This window comes from Macrosteles quadrilineatus, unplaced genomic scaffold (genome assembly GCF_028750875.1).
Source record: "Macrosteles quadrilineatus isolate MER2022 unplaced genomic scaffold, UCM_ALF_1.0 Scaffold_3__2_contigs__length_128488019, whole genome shotgun sequence".
Lineage (NCBI taxonomy): Eukaryota > Metazoa > Arthropoda > Insecta > Hemiptera > Cicadellidae > Macrosteles > Macrosteles quadrilineatus.
The window spans coordinates 60,081,192-60,108,825 of record NW_026542596.1 but is presented as its reverse complement, the minus strand read 5'-3'; the positions used below and the strand labels follow the sequence as shown (position 1 = coordinate 60,108,825).

Sequence of the window (27,634 nt, the reverse complement as noted above, 5' to 3'; positions counted from 1 at the left end):
ATACATCAACTCGTCAAAATCAAAATTTTTATTGTTTGTACTTTATCTTTAAACAATTACATTAACAATACATTACATTACATTACGTGGTGGTTGTTCATGAATTAATGTCTCCTTGGCATCCAACATGTCCCTTAGCATTCAAAATAAGCTGGTTCAAATCTGACACCAGCGTCTTGCTCCCTTCTTCATCCACTACCATCTATCAGTTTCTCATCCCAATGTGACGATTAGTCTCCACACAGTAGCCAAAAACGTGAAGGAAGATTTACGCTCTCGCCAAGTAAACATTGCATTTAGTGATGATTTCTGTGTTGTAAAGGCATCAACCACCATTGAAGTTCATGGTTGTAGACATGAATTAAGGAAAGTTTTTGTACATTAAAATGTTAGTAAGGTGCGGAAGGAGTTTGGAGGTGATCGGCAAAATTTGCAACGTTGTCATTGTCAATGCTTTCCACAGTTTATCTCATGCATAAAGGCTAAGTTTAGGGAAATTTTGCACATTGATCGCGGTCTGAGTGTCAGTCTTCTGTCACTTTGCACGTTTTAAATGATACTTGACTAAAGCCCTCACACCTCACATTAAATAAATTTGTCAGAACTTGGAAAAATAAATGGTCTCCCATTAGCTTGCCAACAACCTTCATCATGGGTAACAGTATAAGTAACTATGATATATTTTATAGGGAACATCACAAAAGTTGCAATAACTTTTGAAGCATAATTTTTACAGCAATGAGGGCTCGCATTATTTTGTTTGGAATTATAAGGGCCATCACATAATAATTTAATAAAAACAGGCTTTTTTCAAAAATTCAATTTTCTGTTAATTTATGAAATTTTCATAGGAAGATAACACAAGTTACAATAACTTTGGCCCCGCAATTTATACAGCAATGGGAGTTATAGAATCTTTTTTCAGAATTTAAAGGGCTATAATACACTATATTTTTATCAAAATCGTTCTGGTAATTTTTAAGAAAGTTTGATTTTTCCGGATTGTGTGGGATGTATGGGAAAATGACCATTAAAAATCAAAACTTCAAAAAAATGTAAAAACCGCCTTGAGATACAATTTGTTAGGTTCAGGGGGACCGAAAACGGATATATATCCACTCAAAACTCAGACTCAAAAATTTGTATGAAAACAATACTTTCTCCATATACTATGGTATAGGGGGAGAAAGTAAAAATTCCAAAGAGTATAGTGCCATAGGTCTTTGCCATCTTGATCCTCTCATAGGGGTAAGAGCCAGTTGGAATAGAAGGGATGAAGATGTAAGGAACAATGTGTTGGTCTTAGATTTGAACTAGCTAACTTGGCTGCGATAAACACTCGAAGGAGACTTAAATTTACAGACAAGTCTCTTACAAACATAGTTGGATAGGGAAGATATTCGGTCTTAAAATATTTTAGTTATGTTATATTTTTCTGTATTTCTAAGTTAATTGATAATTTAAGTAGAAAGTAGAATTTACAAATCACATTAAATAACTCACATAAGCTCCTGATTTTAAAATAAAAATTATCAGCATTATTATAATGTTTATGTAATTACCATCTGCTTGATACTACCTAGTCATTGTTAATTAGTTTCACTTTTGACCAAGTCAACGGTTTCACTCAAGATTACCATTTGGGATTGGATTGGACGGCCATCTACTTTTAAATTCACTTTTAGTTTAAAATAAAAGTGTAACTAAAACTTAAATCCTATTTTTTTTTTAAATCATCGTAATACTTAATTAGCTCATTTAATGTCGTCACATTCAGTTTTGCCTTTTTGGTTTTAAATGTATTATTACTTACAGAAGTAAGTATATTTATACCTTTAAAATAAAAGTACTGCACTAATAGATGTATGTTTGTGAAATAAATGCTTTTGATGTAATCAAGATTGTATAGCTGCATTAAAAATATTCTTAATTTCCAATCTACACAATATTTTTATGTTATTATCATTTAAATATCACAGTCATAAATTGTAAACTTAAGACTACATTTACACAAAAATATTTATGAAAACATATTCTTGATGTCTTAACTGTTAGACAGGAACGTGAGTTTTTATTACAGCAGGTTGGCCCGCATGTTACAATCTGTTCAACATTCCTAGAGTTATGAAGCTATCAAGAAGGCTCTGTAGATTGGGCTTTTTTCAGTTTTGTTTTTGAGCTCAACAAATACTCGACACTCCAAGAAACTATACAAATCAAGAGCATAACTGACTGAGCGTGAAGACATATGGAGAAACTGCCTGTAAAGTCTCTAATCCAACCTAGAAAACACAGTAAATTGTAAGTGATTTTGCAACAAATGTACAGGTTTTTTAACTTAATTGGTTATGTAATATTTTTGTTAGGTACTGACTTATCTGACAGAACAAAATAATTATTTCAGGGATTGTTTGTCACTTTCCCTCAATTGGTGAAATAGTTTCACAAAACTGATACCAGAGCTGCACCACCCGAGCTGATACCTCGCTCATTTTCCAACCTCGGCTTCGCCTTGATCGTAAAACTTGTGCTCGGGTCGAATAGAGTCACTTTAGGCCCTAATGATGAAATATACTAGGTTTTTCAAATATTTTACAATACTAGTGCACCTGTTGCTCGAATTCGAGCAATTGCAAAATATTAAAGGCGTTTTTTTTGTTTTTTTTGGAATAACAGTCACAATTTCTGTTGACTTGAAAGAGTCAACTCAAAGATAATGTAATCAATCACTCCACTCCAGTTATCGAAACTGGAAAAGAACTCACCCTGAAAACGAACACTCTTGTGTATCATGAGTTTACTATGAGTAGTTGTAATTAATACAAATTATTCATCTGTTTAAGTAAACAAAATCTTTTCTTCATAAGAAATACATTGGGATTTTGATGGCCTGTGGAGCAAAGCCCAAAGACTTTTATAACAGGAAGTTGTGAAAGGGGGCGTCTACACAAAAAATACTTAATTTTGACACCTCGTTTGTAAAAATCCGTCAATTATTAACGGAGGAGTAGTGTTTTGTAGAAATCGCCTTCACGTATTATATATAAGGATAATGTATATTTATTTAGTTAGTAATTATTATCTTACCAGCTAAAGGTCCCAGGAAGACCACAAATATTCCCTTGGAGACCATAAATAGACCATAGGCTGAGGCTAACTTTTCTCTAACCACAGATTCAGATATGACCAGTGGGAAATTGATCAAAGCGAATCCACGAAAGAATCCGTGAATCAAAATAGTTATGATTAAGTTCCTCCATGAAGTCTGCTCTGCTAGAACTGAGAAACAAATTTAAGTTAGGTATACCTCCTAGAGAGTTAAGTTAGTTTTAAGTTACCTTCGATGATATAACCAGCATGAAGAAATCACCTAGCTTTTTGCAAAACTAATATCCAATTTTATTTCTGAGTTCCAAACCAATATATTTTTTTATCATTCAAAACAAAACTATTTGAATCTGAAATCTTGGTTGTTTTCTAATGTACATTGTTTTTAATTGGACAAGTTAAAGGTAAATTCATCAGGGATAAGAAGGTTTAGGTACTTTTTTACATTGTGGAATAATGAACTCGTTACCAAAAATAAATCACATCAAAGAGAAAGAATTTAAATGTAGATTTTGGTATGTGAATTTGGCTCTCATTGTTGGATATAAAAAAATAGATTTAAAAGTGCATTTATATAATTTTTGATAAAGTTATATCATGTTTGATAAGCTAATAAAATAAATGTGCAAATTATTAACCATCTATGTACTGGTACATGTCCAGCAAGCATGATGCTTGATTTATTTTGTCAATCATATTTTGTGTACACAAGACTTAAGCTGAATGTGGATGAATCTGAGATTTACCTGATCGTGCGATCATCACAAAAACCAATCCAACGGCCAGAGTGCTCCTACGAGTGAATGGAAGCTTGTCGAAGATCGGAGGGATGAGAAGACGAGCAGAGATATCCGAGACCGCCATCAGACTCAGGGCCTGAGCCGTGTCAGCCTTAGTGTAGCCAAGATTGGCCATGAAGAACGGAATCACAAGTTTGAAGTTTATCTCCGCCAGATACGCCATGGAAAGGCCGAACAGAGTGTTCAGAAATGAGAGATCCAAGAGCAAATCCAGGTCCATAATGCTGACCAACTTCTGCCAGCACCCATCATTAGATGATTTGCTTTTATTGGTTGTCTCTTTGTTTATCTCATTTTCAATGCTTAGCCTGAGAGATGCCTCCGCATCGTCATTGATACTTGAATGGGATTTGTGAAGGTGGTTTGCTTTGATTTCTCCCTGAAAAATATCATTGAATTAGAACTTTTTATCTCTGGTTACGGTAGCAGTTTCAAGGGGGGGGGGGACTTCAGGCACTAAAGCCCCCATTGGACTCTGGAAAAATAAATGTAAACATACATTTCACCCAAAAACTCTAACGGTTGTTTTTGGACACAGTTCTTGACCTAAAACATGGCTTTAGATACTTATACTGCTTTAGAAATACCAAATTTTGCGGAGAGGACCCCTGCATCTCCTTCTTTTTGGGGCTTGTAGAACACTCCCTGGTACAGTCCCCCTCCCCTTGACAAGTTCCTAGGACTGCAACTGCTGGTTATATTTGGGAATTCGAATTCAAAAACATTATCTAACCAATTTAATATTGGCAACAATTTTTTTAAATTTTAGCTAATCTTAGTGTCAGAATAATTAGGCCTAATAATCTTCATGCTTTATCTATGAGTAAGAAATTTAAAATCATTTGTGACAGATAATCTTATCCTCATTATATCTTGGTCCTTGAGAAATTTACTTTATCATAAAACTGATAAAAACACTCCATTTTCAAGGATGCTATAATTGAGTTGAATTGCCCTGAAGATATATTGTTGCAGTATGTTAGAAATGTCTGCTAGTATTGTTGTCAGAGTTCAATAACGCATTCATCTCCTAATGACCAAAATGAGTCACCTTTGAGTATGGAAGCCTACAATTTCCCTTAGGCCCCTATTACACGAGGTAGCCTGGCGACGTCGCCAGCGGCAGTAGCTGGCGACGCACTGGCCACCAAACCTATTACCAGTTGAGTAGCCAGTTGAGTAGCCAGAATTTTACCGCCGTGGCGCCGTTGTTGTGAGTGCTTGTCTTGCACTTGTACTTGTTATGAGCGGTGTTTACAGTGAATAATGAGTGATTATAAGTATCTTCTCCTTCTGTGACTTCTGAAGAAAAGGAGGCAAAGGAAGAGAAAAATGTACGTTCATCCAATGCTTAGTGCAAGAGAATCAAAAGGGTTATATTACACCCTTTTTGATGAGCTCTGTGCGGACAATAAAAAATGTTTCAATTATTTTCGTATGTCACAATCCAGTTTCTTCGAGTCATAAAGGATGATATAGACATTTTATCAACTGAAGTGAACAATTCACACACTCACAACACAACAGAACGCAACACAACAGTGTGCAAGTACCCCCGTGATATGAACTAACCGAGTGGCGACGTGATACTGGCGACCTAGTGTAATAAGCTCCATATGCTACAACGCAGCGTCGTCAATATGGGTAGCCAGTGGCTACCACAGTGGCGACGGGGCTCGGTAGCCAGTCGGTCGCCAAAGTGTGGCTGCGTCGCTGGCTACCCTCGTGTAATAACATCCATAAGAATCAATGCCCCATGACAAGCAGAGTAGCCAGTTTGGTCGCTGGCGACGTCGCCAGGCTACCTCGTGTAATAGGGGCCTTATACTCCAATTGTAAAGAGGAGTACATGAAATGAAATGACACATTAAGGGTAAAGACAAAATGGTATGACACAGTTTGTGCCTGGTTTTAGGGTCATAGCTATCGCAAGATACCATAGTACCTGTTTCCGTTCATGTACAAGCTCCTCCTCTTCTTCTACAATGACAGTTTTCAAATGCCACTTGACCGGTTGCAGCAGACATGAGCCAACCACGGCGTTGAGTCCCAGCGCTCCCATGATCATCATGGTGCCATGAAACCCATACTCGTTCAGCAGTCTGCTCACCACCTGAGGTATCAGCATGAAGCCGAGCCCGGTCCCCGCCATCGCTAGACCAAACGCTTGGCCTCGCCGCTTCACAAAGTAGCTGTTCAAGGCAACAAAGACCGCAGTGGAAGACAGTCCGAAACCAACGCCTGGTGAACACACCTGTTAATTGTTTATGATGGATTTTTGATCCTGAGTTAAGATATTTTGCAATATTTTTAATCCAAAAGCTTATATATCAGCCGTACATGACAAACATATACAGGGTGTTCATTTGAAAACTTTCCATATCTGTTGTGTGCAAAGGTGAGGCTTTTTACACTTGTTTGTTCTCATTTCCCCCTAATTTGGACATGCCAAATCCAATAAAATTATTTTCAATTTCGAAAAATGCCCCAAAAGGGCCCAATTTGGGGGGTAGGGGTGCTTTTTGAGAAATTTTCAAATGTAAACATGGGTTGTGTGATACATCAATTTAAAGGTATAATCACCCCGACTATTTTGGTGCAATAAAAATGTAATTATCTTTAACCATATTTACAGGGTGGGTCAAACCGTTTTAAAAAAGGACTTTGAAGTTAAGTACCGTATTACCCGAACTACTGAACGGAACAGCGCCAAATTTCTTTCCAAGCTTATTCTTGATCTACTCTTTAAGATAACTTGTAATAAGGGAATTTTCCATGTTATCTTCTAATTTTTAAAAAATCTCAAATTTTAAGAATAAAAGAAAGGTGAAAACTCAAAATTCTTAAATAGCAAGGTATAACAAATTTCATACCACGTGAAAGGTCCTTTTTTAACAAACATTTTACGTATTTAAGTTTTCTTTCTATCTCTTACCGTTTAAAAATTGCAGTAGAAAAACTGAATTTTCCATAGTAATATTGTAACTAGTTTTCTAATAAAACAGCCAAAATTCGTCCCTAGACACATTTAATGGTACATTTACTGAAGGAAACAATTCATAATTATTGATACCCTGATTGACAAACAAGTCATTACGTTTTAATTTGTGAAAAACAAGTCTTATAGCTGATGAGGACAACCTACATGTGGGCCGCTTTCTGTAGTACCATTGACTAGTCAATGGTAGTACTAATTTCAAAAAGTACTATTTTCTGTAGTATCTAATCGAATATGGTGTACACTTAAAAAAATAGACTTTTTTTACTTATTGGGCAGAACAAAAGTGTTTCAGGATAACTGCAAAGTGTTTAACAATAAATATCCAGGTAAGACCTTAAGTCATAAAGCTGTAAATGATTTAGTTAAGAAATTTCTGAAACTGGCTCAGTTACCAATGAGAAAAGAACAGGATGAAGGGTCCAAGATGAACTGACACAAGTAAAAGTAGTTGATCAATTTGTAATTAATCATAATACATCGTTGAGCAAAGTGCAATGTGTTTTGTTAGAAAACTAGCTTTAATTTTACCATAGAAAATTCAGTTTTTCTACTGCAATTTTTAAACGGTAAGAGATAGAAAGAAAACTTAAATACGTAAAATGTTTGTTAAAAAAGGACCTTTCACGTGGTATGAACTTTGTTATACCTTGCTATTTAAGAATTTTGAGTTTTCACCTTTCTTTTATTCTTAAAATTTGAGATTTTTTTAAAATTAGAAAATAACATGGAAAATGCCCTTATTACAAGTTATCTTAAAGAGTAGATCAAGAATAAGCTTGGAAATAAATTTGGCGCTGTTACGTTCAGTAGTTCGGGTAATACGGTACATAACCTCAAAGTCCTTTTTTAAAACGTTTTGACCCACCCTGTAAATATGGTTAAAGATAATTACAATTTTATTGCACCAAAATAGTCGGGATGATTAGACCTTTAAATTGATGTATCACACAACCCATGTTTACATTTGAAAATTTCTCAAAAAGCACCCCTACCCCCAAATTGGGCCCTTTTGGGGCATTTTTCGAAATTGAAAATAATTTTATTGGATTTGGCATGTCCAAATTAGGGGGAAATGAGAACAAACAAGTGTAAAAAGCCTTACCTTTGCACACTACAGATATGGAAAGTTTTCAAATGAACACCCTCTGTATATATTGTTTACAGACCTCTAAGAAAACTGCTGATATACCATAACAACCTGGGAGTCAAATGATTGAGGGTTTGAATCCCGTATTGGTCAGGTCTGGTGCGCAACTCATGGGGGGTTCACCTATCTGTGGTAGAGCTAGGTGGCTAGGCCCGAGTGTAGGGTGAATAATAATATTGGCTAGGACCTTTTTTAAACTATCTGTTTTGGCTCAGTCTTAGAATTGAAAAGATTCACTTAACAACAGTGTTTTACATATAAGGATAATTTATTAAATAAATTACATCCTTCTTCCACAAGCAAGCTGCTGAACACAGAGGATTCAACAAGACACAATTTTGTCAAAACTGAAAAAATGTTCTAATTAAAACAACACAATAATTTTGATCTTGATCAGTATAAATGATTTCTTAGTATTGATGATATTGAAGTTTTCAATGTCACAATGGAAATTTTCTTTAGAATTTTTAGAATCAAATAGCTAACAGACCAATGAGGTTCAAGGATTGAGAAAAAAGAAGTAAAATTGTAATGCTTCGAACATCAACTAATCAGCTGTTTACTAATTGAATTGTTAATCTCGGTGCAATTATTAGTGTTTGGTACAATGAGTTGTTGCATCACTGTCAGTGGCAAAGAGAGGTTATAAACAGAATCATAACCTCTCATAGAAGTTATGAGTAGTGATTGTTAGTAATTAAAAACGGTTTGTAAAGTAGTGTACGGGTAAATAGTCTTAACGACACTATCTTTACGCAATCGTTGCATAAACTACTATACTATGAACATTTTTTTAGGACTAACATGCATGATTAAATAAATCAATAGTTCCTGGGACTCATAGGTCGAACTAAAACACTGCTTTGTTCAAATAGCTTTAACTCGACATAATGAAAGAAAACACTCTTGTCCCGTATACAGTACACAATTATGACGTCCAGAATTTCAATTAGTTCCAATAGTGGAATAAGTAAAGGTTTGGTTATCATTGTTTTTTTTACTCACCTCCAACCAAGCTGTATGTGAGCAGAATGTGAGTCATGCTAGTAGCTGAAGCAGCTGTTATCAGACCTAGACTGCTCAGGATTGCTCCAAGGATACCAACTTTGCGGTATGAGTAGTTCTTCAAGAGTGGACCCATAAGAAATCCTAAAAATAAAACCTTGGTAAAAAAATATTTTTTTCCTTGTTATTGGAATAGATAAGTATTGAGTACAAGATTTTTTTAAATATGTCTAAAAATATTAGGTTAAAAAACCCCAAAAAATTCTCTTTGTTACCTGAAAAGTTGTTGGTGGCATCGCGAGCACTCATGATAAAGGCTGCACCAGTTGTTGCTACCCCAAGTTCCTTAAGAGTATCGCCAAACAGCAAACCAAAAGATGGCTCTACGGCTCGGGTGCAGAGCTATGAAGAATATTAAATTTATGTTTTATTATTGTAGGTACTTGATATTTCACATTGTCTATAATTATATAGAGAACATTATATTTATAGATTTTGAAGTAGGCATCCTCCTACCTGTATGCTGAAGCCAGTTGTTTAAAGAGATAATATCATAATTTTGAGATAGAAATGCAACTAAAAAGGCATATTTTATTTTAACCCACATACCACAAGGATGAGTAAGATACCTCATAGTTGGATGATTAGTTTAAGATTTTATTTATATGACGGTGTGAGGTAAATTTGGCAAACATATGGGTGTTGAATGGATAAGATTACTTGGCTTTTTTATTACCAAGTTTAGCTACTTTGTTTGCCAAGACATCTATTGCAAATCCACCAATGACCATGGTCCAGTTTTGATACATCAAAAAGCTACTATGACTTTTCAAAAGATCAAACCAACAGCAATTTTGGTGGTATGAGTCTAATTAAAGTAAAGTTGTGAAAAAATATACACGTGTGAAAATATGTCTTACGTTGATGAGACCTGATCCCAGTATGATTATCCAGCCCCATCCTCCGTCCGGGGCAATTTTATTAGGTTTTTGTTGCAGAGGCATCTCCGAGTCATTGGTTTTTTACATCAACATGTCTACGCTACGCTGTATCTAGTCATAACCTGTAAAAATACCAAACACTTCAGTAAAAAGTATATTATGGTTTTGGTCAACTCCCTGAGTCCAACTAATACATCTGTTCGTCTGATGTATCAAATACGAGACTGTAATAAAACTTCCACAATCAGCCCTCCAGGCAAGGATAATCCTATATCAGCTGATAACAAACAGATAACTATACCTGACATCTGCTGCAAACTGTGAGTCACTCAATAGTCAAGTTGAGATCTATAGTTCGGCCGCTTAGAAAACGACCATTCGCGCTTCCTAATGCTAAACCAATGCTGGAGGAGGTCGCTTTCTAAGCGGCCGAACTATATTTTGTTTGCCCCCCAAATAAGGCATTTTGCTACAGTTTGCTTATCAAGGTATTTAAAATTTATAGCTAATTAATTAATAATCTAATTAAGTAGTGACCAAATAAGTGACAAATAAATAAATTAAGTAAATTAAGTAGTATAGTCAAAATAATATAGAAAAAGAAAGATCTTCAGATTGCTATGATTGAATCAAAAGTGGCATTGCTACTCCAGTTCTAGTCAAGCTATTTAATCTTGGAATGGATAGTGTTTTTGTTTCAGTTTCTATATTTTCCCTCTTGCCTTATACAGCTGGCAGGTTAAAAGGTTTACCTGCACAATCTTTATTGTTTGACGATGAGGTAAAAAATCAATTTGTATCCAACTATCCAATTATAAATATATATTGAGAATGGTCAAACTATTTTTAGTATGTTAAATGTAAAAAAAATATTTTTAGTAATTTTGCTGAAGATTAATCAAAACTGTTGACACCAAATTGCCTCTAGTATTTTCAATTTTCACTTTCGAAGACCAAATAAGCCTTCTATATGTATTCCATCGGAAGAGAAATGAGAAATGTAAAAGTCCACAAGAAAGTATCATTATCACAGTTATAGTTGTTCGGCTCCTATGGTAGAATACTTATTTTTATAACCTTACCTTAACTTCGAATAACACTGGTCATAGGAATGAATACTGAGTGACAATAGCTAAACTAAGGTCTCTGTGTCCACTACTGCCTCATTCACTGTAGAGCAAGCCCTGGCCTTGTCCTTGCTAACTGATTTAATCATGTTGTTTATGCAGGCTTGTTTGCAAAAAACCGGTTCAACAGCTGGTGGCTGAAAGTTGAAGTTGGTTAAGATGAAAGTCAAGTGCCGCCTGTTGCACAATAGTAACAATATTGCCCACCACTAGATTGTTGTAGCATTGATGATTGTTGATATAATTTAAAATCACAGAGTAGTAAAATCACAGAGTAGTAAACCTTAAGTCAAATAAAGCAAGGATTAGTTTGCACTAATCCTTGCAACACATTGTCTAATTATAGTTGTCAACTTACGTTACTTGTTAATCAATCAAAAATTAATAATAAATTGTTGGGGATTTGAAACTTGGCTATGTCCGTGAGCTGTCCTTGAACATTGGAATTGTAATAAAATAACAGCTGATCTTAGCCCATAGATGTATTAATCGTTCACCTGCATTCAGGTTAAAATACCCAGCATTATATCCCTGCCTCGATGTAACAATAATAATGGTAATGATTACTATATTTAAAACTGGAGATTTCTAAATAATATTTGGTTTTGCTACTGTTCTTTTCCAAAATAACAAAGTTAAAATAGTTACAAAGATGAAGGTATAACAGGTTTTAGATACCCATAGTATACATTAACCTTTATTTGAACTTTAAAATAGATGTAACATACATTTGGATTAAATTTTGACAAGATTTTCACTTTAACACTTTTCTTTGTTTGAAGTTCATTGTTGGTGATGGTAAGTTAATGTTGTTCAAAGGTTCATTGCGGACATTTTCCATCACGATGGTAAAAAACAATACACAACGTTTCGGGATCTGGAATCTGGTCCCGTCCTCGGTGAAAAAAAACATAACTAACACATTATTTGCATGTTTGTATCATGACTTGACTGCTATACAGTGCATATTTTTTTACTACTACCTTTTGTAGTGTATTCCAACTTAGGTTGGGCGTTTGTGTATTGTTAGTTGTAATGTGTAAGTTAAGTTTTTTTTCACCTGAGGACGGGATCAGATTCCAGATCCCGAAACGTTATGTATTGTTTTTTACCATCCTGATGGAAAATGTCCGCAATAAATCTTTGAACATTACACTTTTCCATTGAAGTCAATTGTTTTAACCCTTTCAATGCTACATTTTTTTTGTAATTTTCCGAAAAATGCTAGAGTTGTGTACTTATTTTGTACAAAAAGTGCTAGGCTTGCCACGGGGGCAAAGTCTAGTGTGGGAGAAAAAATATCAATAAAAAAAAAAATATATTTCATCTTAAAAGTGCCAAAGGAACAATATATTGGGCCTCCATCGTATGGGGCCTGCCGGCACGATATATCGTCGCTTCGGATGAAACGCGAACAACAATATATCATTCTATAGCACTTTTCAGGAAAAATACACACACCAAAACATTCAGGGCCGTATTTAGAATCGATGAGGCCCAACTAAATTCTGAATTTGAAGGTTGGAACTAAAGGGTTTAGTTAGTAATACTCGTGGTAGCCTATTGCTTCAACTCGATGAATTTGTTTCCAACCATCCGATCTACAAAAAGACCTAGGAGACTTGCTAACAAAAGTCTTTTCATTTTTTTGATATCATGAAATATATTGTATATATATTTTTGATAAACATAAATGTCTGCTACGGCCGCGGAGAAATTGTTATCTCGCGGGAGCGTGGAGACATCCTCTTTGTCTCCTTAGATCATGACGAAATCATGAAGATCTTCTGATTTTGTGGGGACATGTTCTTCGGCTCTCGCCGTCGAATATCTCGGACATCATACCCACTCAAGTGAATGATTAGTGGCAACTCCTAGGTTAACTGTGAAATAGTGAAGATAACAAATAAATAAACAAATTAACAAGATCTTTTGATTTCAACGTCTCCCTCAATCGCGGCAAAATTGATTATCGGTGAAATAAATTTTAAAAAAATTGAGGCCCCCTCCTAGACCGAGGCCCCCGGCAACCACCGTGTCCGCCGTTAGGGAAATACGGCCCTGAAACCATTTAAGAGGGAAAAGCAACTCTGCATTTAAAATTAAATACTGTCTTTTATTTAACAAAATATATTAATTGATATTAAATGCTTACTTCAAATGTCTATTAAATTAATTTTAAATTTCCATGGACATACAAAGTAAAAAACAAACACAATTTTGCACAGGCAGGCCGAGTGTACAGTAGGGCCTACTGTACTGATCACTCCAGTTTCATACCATATTTTATATTTTAATACTAAGTACGAGCATAGAGAAAATAAATTAGGCCTATAGTGTAGTTACATAGCTTGTACGCCGTAAAACCATGGCGCTCCCAGCGGTGGACGACAGAACCTATGCTAATCGCAGCACGTCTGTGAGTCTTTAATTATTTTTGTCTATTGTAAATTTGTTCTAAGTACTGTATCTAAGTACCAGTTTAGAGTACATAATAGTGTAACTAGTTTGTGTGTAAAATATTAGACTACAGTTTAATATTTTGTTAAACCCTAACCCATTTTGTTACCTTACCCATGAACTAATCTAATGTTTCACATTGGCAAAAAAACTTACATTTGAAACAGGTATCCTATCCAATAAATCTTGGTTTCGCCCAGTAATGTAGGTAAACTTTCAGTCTGACCTCAGACTAACACAACAACACAACTAACTAACTGATGTTAGACTATCTAATTTTCCTGTCCATGAACTTATCAACACACTGATAATCTGACTAACAGTTTATAATTAACACAAATTCAGCAGTGACGATTTTGAAACATTATGCAACTTTGAACTTCACAACCTGATAATATTATGGTACTGTAGTTGATTAAAATAATCACAAATTTTCTAAATACATATTTTTGAAAATGAAGATAGAAAAAAACTGTCATCACTCCTGTATTTGAAAAATTGCTCATTTCTGTGCAGCTGATTAACTGTGTGCACATATGTGCTGTGACTAAAATCATCATTTTCCAATCCTTCAAAACAGATGTTAGCTGCCCTAAAGGTCACTTTTCCTGTCCCACCAAACATTATTACTTTGCCTGTCCCAAACAAACTGATGGTTTTCCTCCCAAACAAACAAAGTTCCCGTTTAGCTTAAAAGGGATTAATGGATACGTATTATATTTTTTACGAGAAAGCTAAGTAGTACAGATTCGTTAAACCTAATTTTACTAAACAGAGAAGTAATATCTGACACGTTTAAAGAAATATTTTGGTGAAAATCCATAAATAAGGCAAATAAAAAAATAAGGCAATGGAAATTTACTTAGTCCACAGCCACAGGATTGCTGCAGTAGGGGGAAAAGTATTAAAAAGTCCATGTGAATAAATATTGGCAATTAAAAACGTTCAGCTATACCTATGACTTACTTCCGTTTAAACTAATAAGATATTGTCCTCATATCACATGGCTTGTTTGCACATTGACAATTCATTCTGCTGTGGTCTGTTATACGTTTCCATGTTAGTAATTTTAAAATTTTACACATTTTACCAGGAACCAGTTTATTGATTGATATTTTGAACCAATTAGTGGTGATTATTTATCCTATGCATGTTGTGTATATTTTGTTTTCATTGTGAAGAACATAATAAAGTAGGCAGGTAAATTAATTCCCCACAAGTAAGGGTTTTTTCACATCCTCTTTACTTTTTTATGAGTACGTACTAAAATCAATCCAGATTTTCAAAGTAGTTTTTTTACTATTACACATGTATGGTATATAACCAAAGTATAAAATTGTATATGATAGACACAAAAATGATGATCAAAGGATGTAATAAAATGATTCAGTCAGATTGTATCTTTTCAAATGATAAGATGACATGGTTCATAAATTCATGTCTATGACCTCACACCCACTATAAATTATATCATTGACTGTAACAGTGCTTGAATTTTTAAACTTGGCGATGGTCTACAAAAGTTATAAAAGTACAAATGGCTCGGTTATTATTTAACTTATGAATATACATTTAACAATGACATTCTGATTCAATGAAATTATACTTTTTGTCGTCATGTTGATGTCAGTGATCGAGGGGGGGGGGGCAGTTTTCCAGTTTTGGACACTCAAGTTTCATTGTCATACTGTTCTAAACTATCCTAACCTAACCAACCAAACTTGATGTAACATTTCAATTTCTGTATGATGTTTCCCACATATGGCTTTTCTGTTATCAAAAGGGGTTACTGGAATGAAAATTACAATTACATAGCATCACATTATGCTAGGGGGGGGGGGGTAGTATTCCAGTCGTGGACACGGCTCCCATATCGATTAGTTGGCAGATTTTGTGACGTTCACCTTGCCCTGGGGGTTGGTTTTCCGGGGGGGTCCCCTTCAAATCGACAATATACCTTTGGGTGATTATTTTAGATTTCTTATTTTGCTGATAAAGGGCATCTTATGAAAAAAATTTGAAATTAATAAATTTTCAAATGTAAGCAAAGGCAAAACTACTAATAAACAGTTTAGTTTTAAAAGTCATTGTTGGATTTGTATTAACACTTTTGCCACGTTGTCCATTGAAAATACCACATTCTTTTAGAAGTTGTAGCGTTGTAGCATCTTAGAGTCTGTTTGGGGTCGTGGTTTGAATAGTAATGCAGAGACATTAACAGCGTTCTCTGGGCAGAGCAGAATTATGTTAACTTGCCAACTAAAACTTAATATAGGTACTTAACTGTAATCATTTCTAAGGCAATCGGCAATCGTTAGATTTAAAATAAGATAAAATTATAAGTTTATTATAAGTTTTCTTTTTTTACTCATCAGATACTTTATATGTCAGCAAACTAGCAAACAAATATATGAGCTTGTAAGAGAATGAAACATTGGCAGTTAGTTACAGCTTCATGGTGTTTGAACAATGCTTGGATACTGACTGGATAGCAATAGCAAGACTATTAGAAAAGAACCCATGACGGGTCCAGGGCTATGGCTATTAGCCCTGTGAAGGGTCGACGACCGGGACCGACATTCCCAATTCGATCCCGGATTAAGGTAACGGATATATTTTTGGTTGTTTTGTAGGGATGGGAACTATCGTTCACTGGAGTCGTTCACTCCGGAGTTATTGAGTTGTCGGAACTCGGAACTAGTTCCGCGGAGTAGTTCCAACTCCGTTTACAATTTACAAGAGCGTTGAACACAGGACTTTCGGTGTAGAGTGTTTCCACTCACTCACCAACCATTTTGGTTCATAATAACTAACTAATAAAATAAACAACCAGTTCCAGTCCGTCGTTCCTCTTCGCATCACCTATTGATAGTGATAGTTCCATTCCAGTAAATGTTATTGGTTATTGAACATAGCTCAGTGTGTGTGTGTGTATTGAACAAGCGGAATGATTAAGCTAGGCTAGGATAGGATAGGACGATAGTTAGTGGAGAGTGGAGTGAGGAATGGAAGCAGTAGGGCAGTGAGTGACTGACTGAGTCGTTCCAGTCGTATTCTTGTGAATTGTGATGTTAGATGTTCTGCTGCTGACCTCTCACTTCTCACAAGTAATATCAATTACTGGTCTTAACCCTGGTCTTAATAGCCTACATTCATTTTAAAAAGATTTTCTAAAATTTTAAATGTTTATTTACTACAACGACCTACAATTTATTACAATTGAATCTTAACCAATGACGGTCTATTGACTATCTTTAGTTCCGAGAGGAACTAACTACAACTACGCTCCAAGAGCCGGAATTGGACTTGTCGTTCCGGAGTCGGAGTAGTTCGTTCCGGAGTTACTCGAGGCCTCGAGGCCCAAGTTGGTAGTTGGTGTGTGTCGTGTGAGCAGTGAGCACTGAGCCGAGCACTGAGCAGTGAGCACTGAGCTGAGCAGTGAGCAGGTGTCTGTCGTCGTCGTCGGTTCGTTCGGTTCGGTGTCGACTCGACTCACCTACCTGTCAAGCAAATCGGCCGTTGTTATGTTTACAGTTTACATGTCGATTTAGTTTGTGTAAGTTTTAGTGTGCAATATGCAGAGAGAAATCAGAATTGAAGACAAGAGTTTAATCGATTCGAGAGAAATTACTAAAATAATTATCCAAAATGGGTCAGGATTTATTTGGAATGCCGATGGTAATGAATTAGGCCTAAACTTGGTTTCTAATAGTGCCATAAATTATTTAATACTAAAACATAATGTTGGCTATGATTTTTTTTTGTAATAATAAACAAGTACCTATGTTAATAGATGCCTTTTTCAAAACACTAACTTACTTTATAATTACTTAGCTGGAATACAAATTTTATAATGTTTTTGATCTAATCTAATCTAACCTCAAATCACTGTTTCAACTTGTGGATGTTAGCCTAAGATAGTTCATTTTACACAAAACAGTATGTTTTCTGTGACAAAACCTTCATGAACGTAAGTTATTGAGCTGAAATTTTATAGAATGTACCGAATAATAGCTTTGTTGTTACTGGATAAGATCAAATGATTTTTAAAGCCGGGTTTACACTATGTAGCAAAACCTGCTATATAGCAGATTTGTGTAACATCTAGCAATGTTATATAACATTTTCTAGAGGTAGAAAAAGTTACTTTTCAAAAGTGCTATACAACACTGCTAGCAGATCCTGCTATATATAGCAAAAATTTTGCTATCCATCGGGAGTCCGTAAAGATCAAAAGAAATACGTGCTACATCTAACATTGCTATATGTAGCAATGTTATACAAATATTTTTTTGTCTAGCACCTGCTATATGTAGCATTTAGTGTCATCAGTTCACAGTTGTAGCTTCCTGGGTGCGGACGTTTTTGCTCAGCGATCTTTGTTTACAATTGAAGGACTGGGAAATGTCAGTGCGTGGGATCGGTAGCATTTAAACTTTGAACTGTTCCGTGGACAACCGGCGTTAGGTCATACCTAAAACGTTTTTGAAGCTACCATCACCTTATTTCGCGTTTTAATTATGGATCATTAGCAAGATCGTCATCATTAAGATCCCGTAATAAATCTGCTACACTGTACTTATTTCTCGAAGCAAGAAGAGGTTGAACCTAAAACCTTCGCTTTCGCCTCTGACTTCCTAAAAATCCTAAGATCACCGTGATAGCTACCGCCAGTAGGTCTCTTCGGCGCGACATGTCAATACGGAATACGAATTAAGTTGTGCTACATATAGCATATATAGCACGAGCACCAGAGTCACTAAAATTGTCTGTTTTTATGGCAAAAGTTATATAAGTAGCAATGTTATATAGCAAAAGTTATATAGCAGGTTTTGCTACATAGTGTAAACCTGGCTTAACTCAGAGTGCCATTTATTTTACAGCCCAATGATCAAGAATAGTTGGGTCCTACGACTGACTTTTCTTAAATTGAACTAGGCCCTAGCGACCCTTCTGATTATCGCAGATCCTATATGTACAACTCCACTAAGTTAGATAAATATATTTTTATAACTCATATTCTCGGTTTTCATTTTATAAGTTACAAGTTACCGGTAAGTTAACTTAGGTGCCTCTAAAAAATTTTTTTATTTTATGACAACTTACTTTACTTTATTTTATTTTTTTCAATTAATCCGTGTACCGGTATCTAAAATGGTAAAAAATTTAACCTATTTGACTGCAAAATTACCCAGAACAGAATGAGATTAGTTGTTCAAATTATTTTTTAAATTTGTCGCCTAAGTATAGGCCTATGTGATGATATTATTTTCTTCCAGATTGGTTGAAACTTCGGGAAGACCACAGAATTGTTGGTAACCTAACTGGCTGCTTGGTTGGACTTCCGAGGCAGGAAACTTTACAGGGCCTTCCATTGGTCCTGTTGCCAGAGGAAGTAACTTTATTGGTCGAGAAAAAAGTGGCCAGACTCATAGATGATTCAATTCTCACAGAACTTCCACCAGAACAAACTAAAGAGAGATACATTTCATACAAGGAACAGAACAAGAAGGAACAGGTTAGATAATCCTTCCAACAATGAAAAACTTTCCTTTATTCTAACTTTTTGGAAAATATCAATAGGAAAATAACTTATATCTTTTTTTGTTCAGATATTTTATGTGACCTAGTTTTAGATAACTCAACTTTATTTTCCAGGCTTGTACATTCTGTCATAGGATAGAGGTAGGTAGCCTATTGCTGTTTAAATAATGTGAATGGACATCTTTTCAAGCTCTAAGGTAGCCCTAATTACTAGTAATATTTATGATTAAAATATTGTTGTCTTTTATTTATTTCACACGGTTGCACTATTTTTACAATAATCCTAATGCAAAATACAAGACAGCCTAATTAACACTAACTGAATGCAATGAAATAATAAATACAAAATGTTACTCGAATAAATTATGTTTATTAAGCATGCTATAGGCTACAAGAAAAAAATTGCAAAATAAACTAACAGGCAAAGAGGCTATAGTCCTAAATAACAGGCAAGAAATAATAGCCAATAAATAAAAAGACTATAAATACAGGCAGTAAATGCACTAAAAAATGGTGCTCTTTCAGATAGACTTTTTTGGCGATCACAACTGAGGTGATCCAAAGGTCAACGTGAGGTGACGAGGTTCCCAATCCAGGAGACGAGGTATCACACTGTTGTTCTCATAGTTGTTGGCATAGGCTTGAATGGCGAAGAGGTTCCTTGAGAGAGTTCCTCCCGGCACTCGAAAAGTTAATCTGACCAAACAGATCAGGGCTGACGACATCACCATTTAGAAGATTCTCGAGAAATATAATGCAACATTAGCTAATTCTGTTCTCAGAAGTAGAGATTGAAGCCACAATTGACTTTCAATATCGCTGATGGGAATTGCTGTATAGTTGTAACCTACGACGGCGCTGAAGAGCCACCAACTATAAAAAAATATTTTTCTTAATCTCTGAGAAAAAACACAGAATTCTGAGTTTAAAGTAAGAATATAACAAGTGGGCGTTCCACTCTGAGATTAAAGTCAGAATTCAACTAGTGGGCGTTCCCCTCTGAGATTAAAGTCAGAATTTAACTAGTGGGCGTTCCCCTCTGAGATTAAAGTCAGAATTTAACTAGTGGGCGTTCCCCTCTGAGATTAAAGTCAGAATTCAACTAGTGGGCGTTCCCCTCTGAGATTAAAGTCAGAATTCAACTAGTGGGCGTTCCCCTCTGAGATTAAAGTCAGAATTTAACTAGTGGGCGTTCCCCTCTGAGATTAAAGTCAGAATTTAACAAGTGGGCGTTCCTCTCTGTGAAAGGAGTTAGAATTCTGAGATTTAAGTCAGAATTGAATTGTGGGCGTTCATCTCTGAGATTAACGTAAGAATTGTACTTAACTCTATCTAGTCTCTACTACTCTACTCTTCTCACGGCCACCTTTAACTCCAGGCCGCGGCTGGTAGAATTGGCAACGTTGCAAGTAGAAGAACACAGTAGAATAGACAACAGAAATGAAATTTATGTTATTTCTTTTGTCTAAGATAGTAGGGATGATAGCATCGATATGCTGATAATATCGTTGCAATAAGAGAGGAATGCCCAAAGTTCAATTCTGACTTAAGAGTTGAACGCCCACTAGTTATATTCTGACTTTTTTCTCAGAGAGGAATGCCCACTTGTTAAATTCTGACTTTAATATCAGAGGGAACGCCCACTAGTTGAATTCTGACTTTAATCTCAGAGTGGAACGCCCACTTGTTATATTCTGACTTTAAACTCAGAATTCTAAGTTTTAACTCAGAGATTAAGACAAAATTTTTTTAACAGTTGGTGGCCCTTCAGCGCCGTCGTAGTAACCCATCTAGAGTCCAACCACTCTAAAAAACCTTCTTTGGATCTTCTGTAGGCAGTCACTTTGCCCATTCGTAAAGGCCTGTTCACACCGGCGAGGCCAGACGTCAGCAGACCTATTCGGTGTATTAATATGTCGCCAGTGTACTGTTCACACCGCCGCTACGTCTGACGGCTACTGTAAATAGCCGGTGAGCCGCTGCAGCATTCTCCCCACCATTGGGCGCCAGCGCCACACACTTGAAGACTCTTGCTGTCTAACATACATCTTGCCGTGCCCGAAGTAGATCATGGCGTCTCATACAGTACCATGGTGCGATCCCTCCTTCACCCTGCCATGAATGAATAGTGATAGTTATAGTAACAATGAACTGTTTTTATTATATTCGGCAACACAATCATTGAAATTGATACACCCAATAAACTGAGGAAGAAACCATTTAATGGATTATTTGATGAAAGATTATGGAAAGTTCGAGTCATTCTACAGACTGGACCAATGTGAATTTAGTGAAGTGTTGTCTCTCATCAAAAAGGATGTCGTGAGGTGGATGGAAGTTGGCAGTGACAGCCTGGTGTGCTAGTGTGCATGCGCATATTCGGCGATGCAAGCTATGCATAGCTAGCCAGCGTAGCGGTAGGTAGTGCCGTAGTTCCAGTAGCTCACGTAATACGCCGGTGTGAACACTCTCTTTAAATAACATTAAGAGCTAGTTTAGCGACGTATTCCGAAAACGTATTACGTCTGGCTATGCTGGTGTGAACAGTCCTTTAAAGGGAGTCCACACAATGCTGCAATATCCAAGTACTGAGCTAACAGGCAGATGAAGAGATATCTCAGTGCTGTGATGCTGAGACCATGTTTAGAGGTGCGAATGATGGAGCCCAGTGCCCTTGATGCCTTGCTACAAATCATCTCCACATGATCAAGAAATGTAAGATTTGAGGAGAACACCACCCCAAGATCATGAACTGATGTCTTCTTGGGAATAGCACTGCCATCAATGGTGTTGTCGAAGATAATACGTCTCTTGCTACGGTTAAAGGTGATTGCAATAAATTTTCTACGGTTGTTAGTCTTTGGAGTATAACCGTGTCATATCAAAAGTAACTTTCAAACTTAAGGGTAAAGTACGTTTCGGCCTTTTTGCAGGTAGCTATCTTCAGAGCATGATTAAAAGAATACTCCGGTAATGCTCTAATGATGGTATTTTACGACTAGAAATTATGGTTTGCGAGTTACATGCATTGTAACGTTCATAACCAAATCTTAACCTACAATTTCCAGTTGAATTAGACTAATGCTACTTTCTTCCAACAGATGGATTGTTATGAAGATCAACGACGACAGCAAGTAACTTCCATGATTGACAGGATCATAGATGGAAAGCGAAGGAAGTTATTGGGTCTTAATACTAAAAAGAGAAAGAGGAGCGATGAAGGTGAGGTCGGTGAGGAAAAAATTATGGACATTGAACTGGACAGAGAAGAAATTCTGAAAAATGAGCTCAATAAATCTGCTGAGAATTTTTCCCCACCAGTCCTTGTTCAAACATTTACAAGTAAGTAACAATATATACATCTCTTAAAGTTAATTTAGAATTAACAACCTAATCAATAAATTTAGGACAAATAGTTTTGCCTTAACATAATATCCCTTATGAATGAACAAGTATTTAAAGACCTACTGCAATAAAATGAAACAAGCTATCAGTAAAGTACTATGTTCCGAAAACTAGATTTTTTTAACTGAACATCTAGGAAATTTGTCAAAAGAAGTAATATTTTAACAGCACCAAAAGTATATTTAAAATGTATTTATTAAGGCTTACTTGTCAACTTCCTTAATAATTCCTGGCAAATGCCCCATCTTTTTATCAGATACCTAACTTAATATTAATTTAAAATGTATTTGTTCGTTGTCCCTTTCTCTCCCTTCTTTATTATTACTCTACTTACCATTACAAAATCCTTGATTGTAGCCCATCTAATCACGTCAATTACATTTTTACATAACGGTACCTGTACATATTTACACTATTTACATTTTAAGTTAGCTTAGCAAAATAAACAAATTTTCTGTTGCGAAGGCCGCAAGGAGCTCTTTGGAGGAGTAAGTGAAGGGTTTCTTAAAATATTCTTTAACAGAGTAATATAGTATATTTCATTACTACGACTAAACATCTGTATTCCTTTTCATATATTTCCTGTGATTTCTTTGGTGTGTAACAATGAAAACAGCTGATTTAAATAATGAAAAAAAACCTAACAAAACACTAGCACACTTAGTGGATAAATGGAGAACTAATCGAGAGCAAGGGAAAGTAAATTTAGAGGGAAGGAAAATCAGCTGAACTTTTTACCTCCCTCTAAATTAGAGCTTGTGAAGCAATTAAAAACTTTCTTTGATATTAGCTGTTATTGAAAATAATATTGTAACTTTTGGTAAGGAGTGATGAAAAGGTTATTTTTCCTAAGCCAATTCTCATTTTAGCGAATTTCCCATATAGGGAATAAGCTACATTACTGTAGTACTCATGGTAACTCATGGTACTCATGGCCTGGACCCGGGACCGATTTATTTTAGCGAATTTCCCATATAGGGAATAAGCTATTACCGTAGTACTCATGGTAAGACCTGGACGCGGGACCGATTTTTTTTTTCGTTTTGAGGTCCCTGGAGGCCAAAAACACCATCCGTTCAAATTCATATATATATATATATATATTTATATATTTATATATATATATATGTGTCCGTCAGCACGATAACTCGAGCAAAAATGATCCGATTTGGATGAAATTTGGTACAAACGTGTAAACGTACGTTTATTCGAACGAGTTCGCGATCCAGCATGATCGGACCATGGGAACGGGGGTTTACGGGGGGTTTTATGGGGTAAAAATAGGTTTTTCCTATTTTTGACCCAAAAAACATAAAATTTAGCAATTTCTTTCCAAACCATTTTGTAGAGCTTAAAAAAACAAATAATTTAGTATATTGAAGCGTTGTTATGCGCCTAATAGTTACGGAGAAAATTCCAAAAAATTGTAAATTTAAAATTCCCATGTTATTCTTATGGAGAATAAGTAAACTGTTGTAGTTTGCTTGTTTGTAAACATATTTTGATCAAATTTGGAAAATGTTTTTATTTCTCACTACCTATTCACATATTACAAAAAAAAAAGTTTTACCCTCCCTGATGCAGCAAACCTAAGTACTTGTTAAACTAATTCTATTTAAATCAAGAATAAATGTTATATTTTTAAGTAGACATTTCAGTGTAAATCCAATCAGTCAAATGGAAATTCGCTTAGTCTGCAGGTTTGCTGCGGCGGGGGTATTTTTGTTTTGAGGTTCCTAGAGTCCAAAAACACCAACCGTTCAATTTCATATGTATAAATGGGTGTGTGTCCGTTAGCATGGAGCAAAAATGATTAGATTTAGATTAAATTCAGTATAAACCATTTATTCAAACGAGTTTGCAAGCCAGCATGATCGGACCATGGAAAAGGGGGTTTATGGGGCAAAAATTGGGTTTTCTCATTTTTGGCCATAAAAACATAAAATTTAGCAATTTCTTTCCGAACCATTTTGAAGAGCTTCAAAAACAAATATTTCAGTATATTGAAGCGTTATTGTGCGCCTAATGGCCATGGAGAAAATTCCAATTTAAATTTGTATTATTTTTATGGAGAATAAGTAAACTGTTGTTGTTTGCTTGTTTATGGACATATTTTGATCACGTTTGGAAAATGCTTTATTTCAAACTAAACTATTAACATTTTACAAAATGAAAATTTTTTACCCACCCTGTTGCAGCAAACCTAGAGTACTCGTTAAACTAATGCTATTTAAATAGAGAATAAGTGTGATATTTCTAAGGAGACATTTTAGTATAAATCCAATTAGGCAGATGGAAATTTGCTTAGTCTGCACATTTGCTGCAGCGGAGGTATTTTATTTTTTTATTGACTAATAGGAAATGAAACACTGCTCTAGTTGAGGCAGAACCTAAGATGTTTTTATGTTCTGCGTCAGAACATTAAACATCTTGAAGGAAAGTACTGGGTGGCTATCTTTTTATCAAACTTAGGTGATTTATTATCTATTGTAACGTATAAATTTGTTTAGCGCATTTAAAAGCAGTAAAACTACAGTAGACTCCCTCTTATCCGGACTCCTCGGGACCGAGGGCAGTCCGGATAACACTTTTTCCAGTTAAACCGACGTCTTCAAGAACTCGTTAAAAAGGACCGTTTAAATGCATACTGTATACAGTATTTGACAGTAAAATTTAGGAAAATTTAGTCCTTTAAAATTTAGGAGAGCATTGTATTTAGACACATGACTACTGGTCTCATATATCTTTCCTGTTGAGAACAGTCGTTTCAGTACTGCCCACTTCATGCCGATCTAGTCGGGTTAAACCGATGAGCTGATAAAAATTGTCCGGTTAAAGAGACGTCATTTCCGCCAATTGCAGTCCGGTTAAAAGGTGAGAAGGAGTCTTCTGTAGATGCAGCATTGGGCCGCTCAATTAATATAACCATTTTTAAGACCGTTTTAAACATTTGGTTCACACAAATCGAGCACTTGATCTTGGTTATGAATATGCCTACTGTGAATAGAGTTTTTGTTTGTTTAAAAATGTGCTTCTTTTCTGACCCAAGGGAATTAACAATATAAAAATAATTACAGGTGAACAATGGCTGGGTGATACAGACACCAAGAAAGTTATTTGGAAGTTCCCAGAATCTGATCACGAGAAGCTGAAGTATTTTGTGTTTAGAGATTTGTGGGAGAAAGGGTATTACATCACTGATGGTCACAAATTTGGTGTCGACTATTTGGTGTACCCAGGTAAAACAGCTGTAACATTTTACAAATTTCCTCATGCAACGATATAATAAATATAAGAGGTCGTCCCAATGGTCGAAAACTCAACCAAAAATATCTAATGTACAGACTTCTCTATTTTCACCCCACGCTGGAAATAAAACATGAGATTGGAATTTCTTCCATTTGTTATGATTTTCTGTTCATTTCGTTGTTATTTTGTCAACCAGCATGGCAACCCATAAGGTCCATGTTATTTTTTTTATATTTTAAATTCAAATTTTGTGCTTATTTTTGAGCCTATTTTAGTTTATGAAGGAATTCTGCACATCTGCTGGTAAATATCTTTCCAACAGTATGCGTAGATTTTCCTTGCGATGCACACGAGCTGAGAAAAAAGGTTTTAAAGAAACATGCTTACCTTAATATATAGATATGCAATAACATAGACGTATACGGTATACTATAGTTTGTTCACAAAATTTAGGCGTTTTAAGGGAAAGGCTTGTATAGTCACTAGGCAGAGTAGACACGAGTAGTAATTTTCTTATATTTCATCACATTCACAACACTTTCGATTGACTTAAGTTTGATGAGAATGGACCTTTTATTGATTAACTGATTCAACATGAGTCTTTACAGATCGGATTTCATATTAATGTAAATGGCGGCATGAGAGTTTTTAATGTATATGACGCTAGACTCAAATATCTTGTTAATTTATTTGTTCTAACTAGCCGCACTAATTGAAAAAGCGGCCAGTCAATTTCCAAACATTTTAATGCCTGTTAATTTAGACTCATGCAACGTCAATATATCTTTTTAGGCCCTACTGACATAAATACTGGAAATAAATTCAAAATTCCAACAAGCTTTTATTCTAGATTCAAACCCCAACAGAACATGTTAATTTGCTAGTAGTTTAGAAAAAAACTATTTTTTTTTGTTTTTCCTTTGCCTTGTCACAAAATGTTCTCGTTATTTCTGTAATTACAGTACTAACCTATTTTATCAGTTATAAATGTTTAGTATGAATACTATAAACATGACAAAGCATCAATTAGTATATTCTAAAACAATTGGTGCATATTGAATTAACATTTTATACCATCATATTAGTCAGATGACATCAACATTTTACCTCTTCCATACAATACTCTCAGTCTATAAACAAATCTCGTTGTGCAGGTGACCCAGTAAAATTCCACGCTCAATTCCTGATTGTGTGTATCGAAAGTAACAGCAACATACCTCCTTCAGATCTCATTGCTTATGCCCGGCTAGGATCAACATCAAGAAAAACATTTGTTATCGCAAGTAAACTGCCTGATAAAGAAGACATATTTTACAGTTCTTTTCAATGGAATGAGAAAAGTTAACAATGCAATACAGACTGGGTTTTCATGAACGCCTAATTGTGAGTGAAGTGGAAGCTAATAAATCAACAAGAAGATCATCCAGGAATTATCTTTGTGTCTTTTCCACAAATGTCTGTCTCCATGTAAACACTAGAAGAAATCTCCTGGATGTTTAGCTCTAATTAGTATCTTTGTTTGTCTTGGAATCATCTAGAAGATTTTTGGGCTCGAGTTTGAAAAAAACCTTGCATTGGTATTGTGAGGTAAAGATACTGAAAGTGAAATAGTAATATTTTTTACCTACTTTTGTACTTCTGATCCCTCCCTGTTGCACCAAACCTAAGTACTAGTAAACCCCGCTATAAGCCGCTAGCAGCCGGTATAAGGCTGTTTAAATAGGGAATAAATGTGATATTTTTAATTTCATTTTGAAGAGTTGTTAAGCCTCCGGATTACGTTTGAATATTTATAATGGTTTAAATACCTGCATTCAGTAATCCAAAATGCTGTTTGTGGCAACTAT

At 35.5% G+C, this 27,634-nt stretch overlaps 2 protein-coding genes across 4 annotated transcripts; one reads left to right on the top strand and one right to left on the bottom strand.

Annotated features, from left to right (window-relative positions):
• Positions 1-7: 7 nt before the first annotated feature.
• On the bottom strand, positions 8-13,876 carry LOC128990620 (monocarboxylate transporter 12-B-like). 3 transcript variants are annotated; one of them, XM_054413090.1, is made up of 9 exons: positions 13,746-13,876; positions 11,085-11,266; positions 9,982-10,124; positions 9,337-9,463; positions 9,062-9,205; positions 5,854-6,149; positions 3,855-4,287; positions 3,088-3,279; positions 8-2,282 (listed from the first exon to the last, which is right to left on the bottom strand). In XM_054413090.1, the coding sequence occupies exons 3-9, from the start codon at positions 10,063-10,065 to the stop codon at positions 2,134-2,136; spliced, it is 1,425 nt and encodes a 474-aa protein (XP_054269065.1). In that variant the 5' UTR covers positions 10,066-10,124; positions 11,085-11,266; positions 13,746-13,876; the 3' UTR covers positions 8-2,133. The 3 variants fall into 3 exon arrangements, with proteins under 3 accessions (XP_054269065.1, XP_054269067.1, XP_054269066.1); XM_054413092.1 differs by lacking the exon at positions 11,085-11,266 and having other exon boundaries at positions 13,746-13,859; XM_054413091.1 differs by lacking the exon at positions 13,746-13,876 and having other exon boundaries at positions 11,085-11,294.
• Positions 13,877-17,031: 3,155 nt separating this feature from the next.
• Positions 17,032-27,209, top strand: LOC128990693 (tRNA-splicing endonuclease subunit Sen34-like). Its single transcript, XM_054413214.1, has 5 exons — positions 17,032-17,267; positions 18,869-19,107; positions 22,235-22,475; positions 25,616-25,777; positions 26,942-27,209. The coding sequence occupies exons 1-5, from the start codon at positions 17,165-17,167 to the stop codon at positions 27,130-27,132; spliced, it is 936 nt and encodes a 311-aa protein (XP_054269189.1). The 5' UTR covers positions 17,032-17,164; the 3' UTR covers positions 27,133-27,209.
• Positions 27,210-27,634: the final 425 nt, after the last annotated feature.

Coding starts and splice junctions, on each gene's coding strand:
- LOC128990620 (XM_054413090.1), bottom strand. CDS start 10,065: ATGCCTCTGCAACAAAAACCTAATAAAATTGCCCCGGACGGAGGATGG. Junction 3,280..3,854: donor TGTGATGATCGCACGATCAG/GTAAATCTCAGA, acceptor TTTGTTTCTCAG/TTCTAGCAGAGCAGACTTCA. Junction 2,283..3,087: donor CTTCCTGGGACCTTTAGCTG/GTAAGATAATAA, acceptor TGTGTTTTCTAG/GTTGGATTAGAGACTTTACA.
- LOC128990693 (XM_054413214.1), top strand. CDS start 17,165: ATGCAGAGAGAAATCAGAATTGAAGACAAGAGTTTAATCGATTCGAGA. Junction 17,268..18,868: donor ATTTATTTGGAATGCCGATG/GTAATGAATTAG, acceptor ATTTTCTTCCAG/ATTGGTTGAAACTTCGGGAA. Junction 25,778..26,941: donor CGACTATTTGGTGTACCCAG/GTAAAACAGCTG, acceptor CTCGTTGTGCAG/GTGACCCAGTAAAATTCCAC.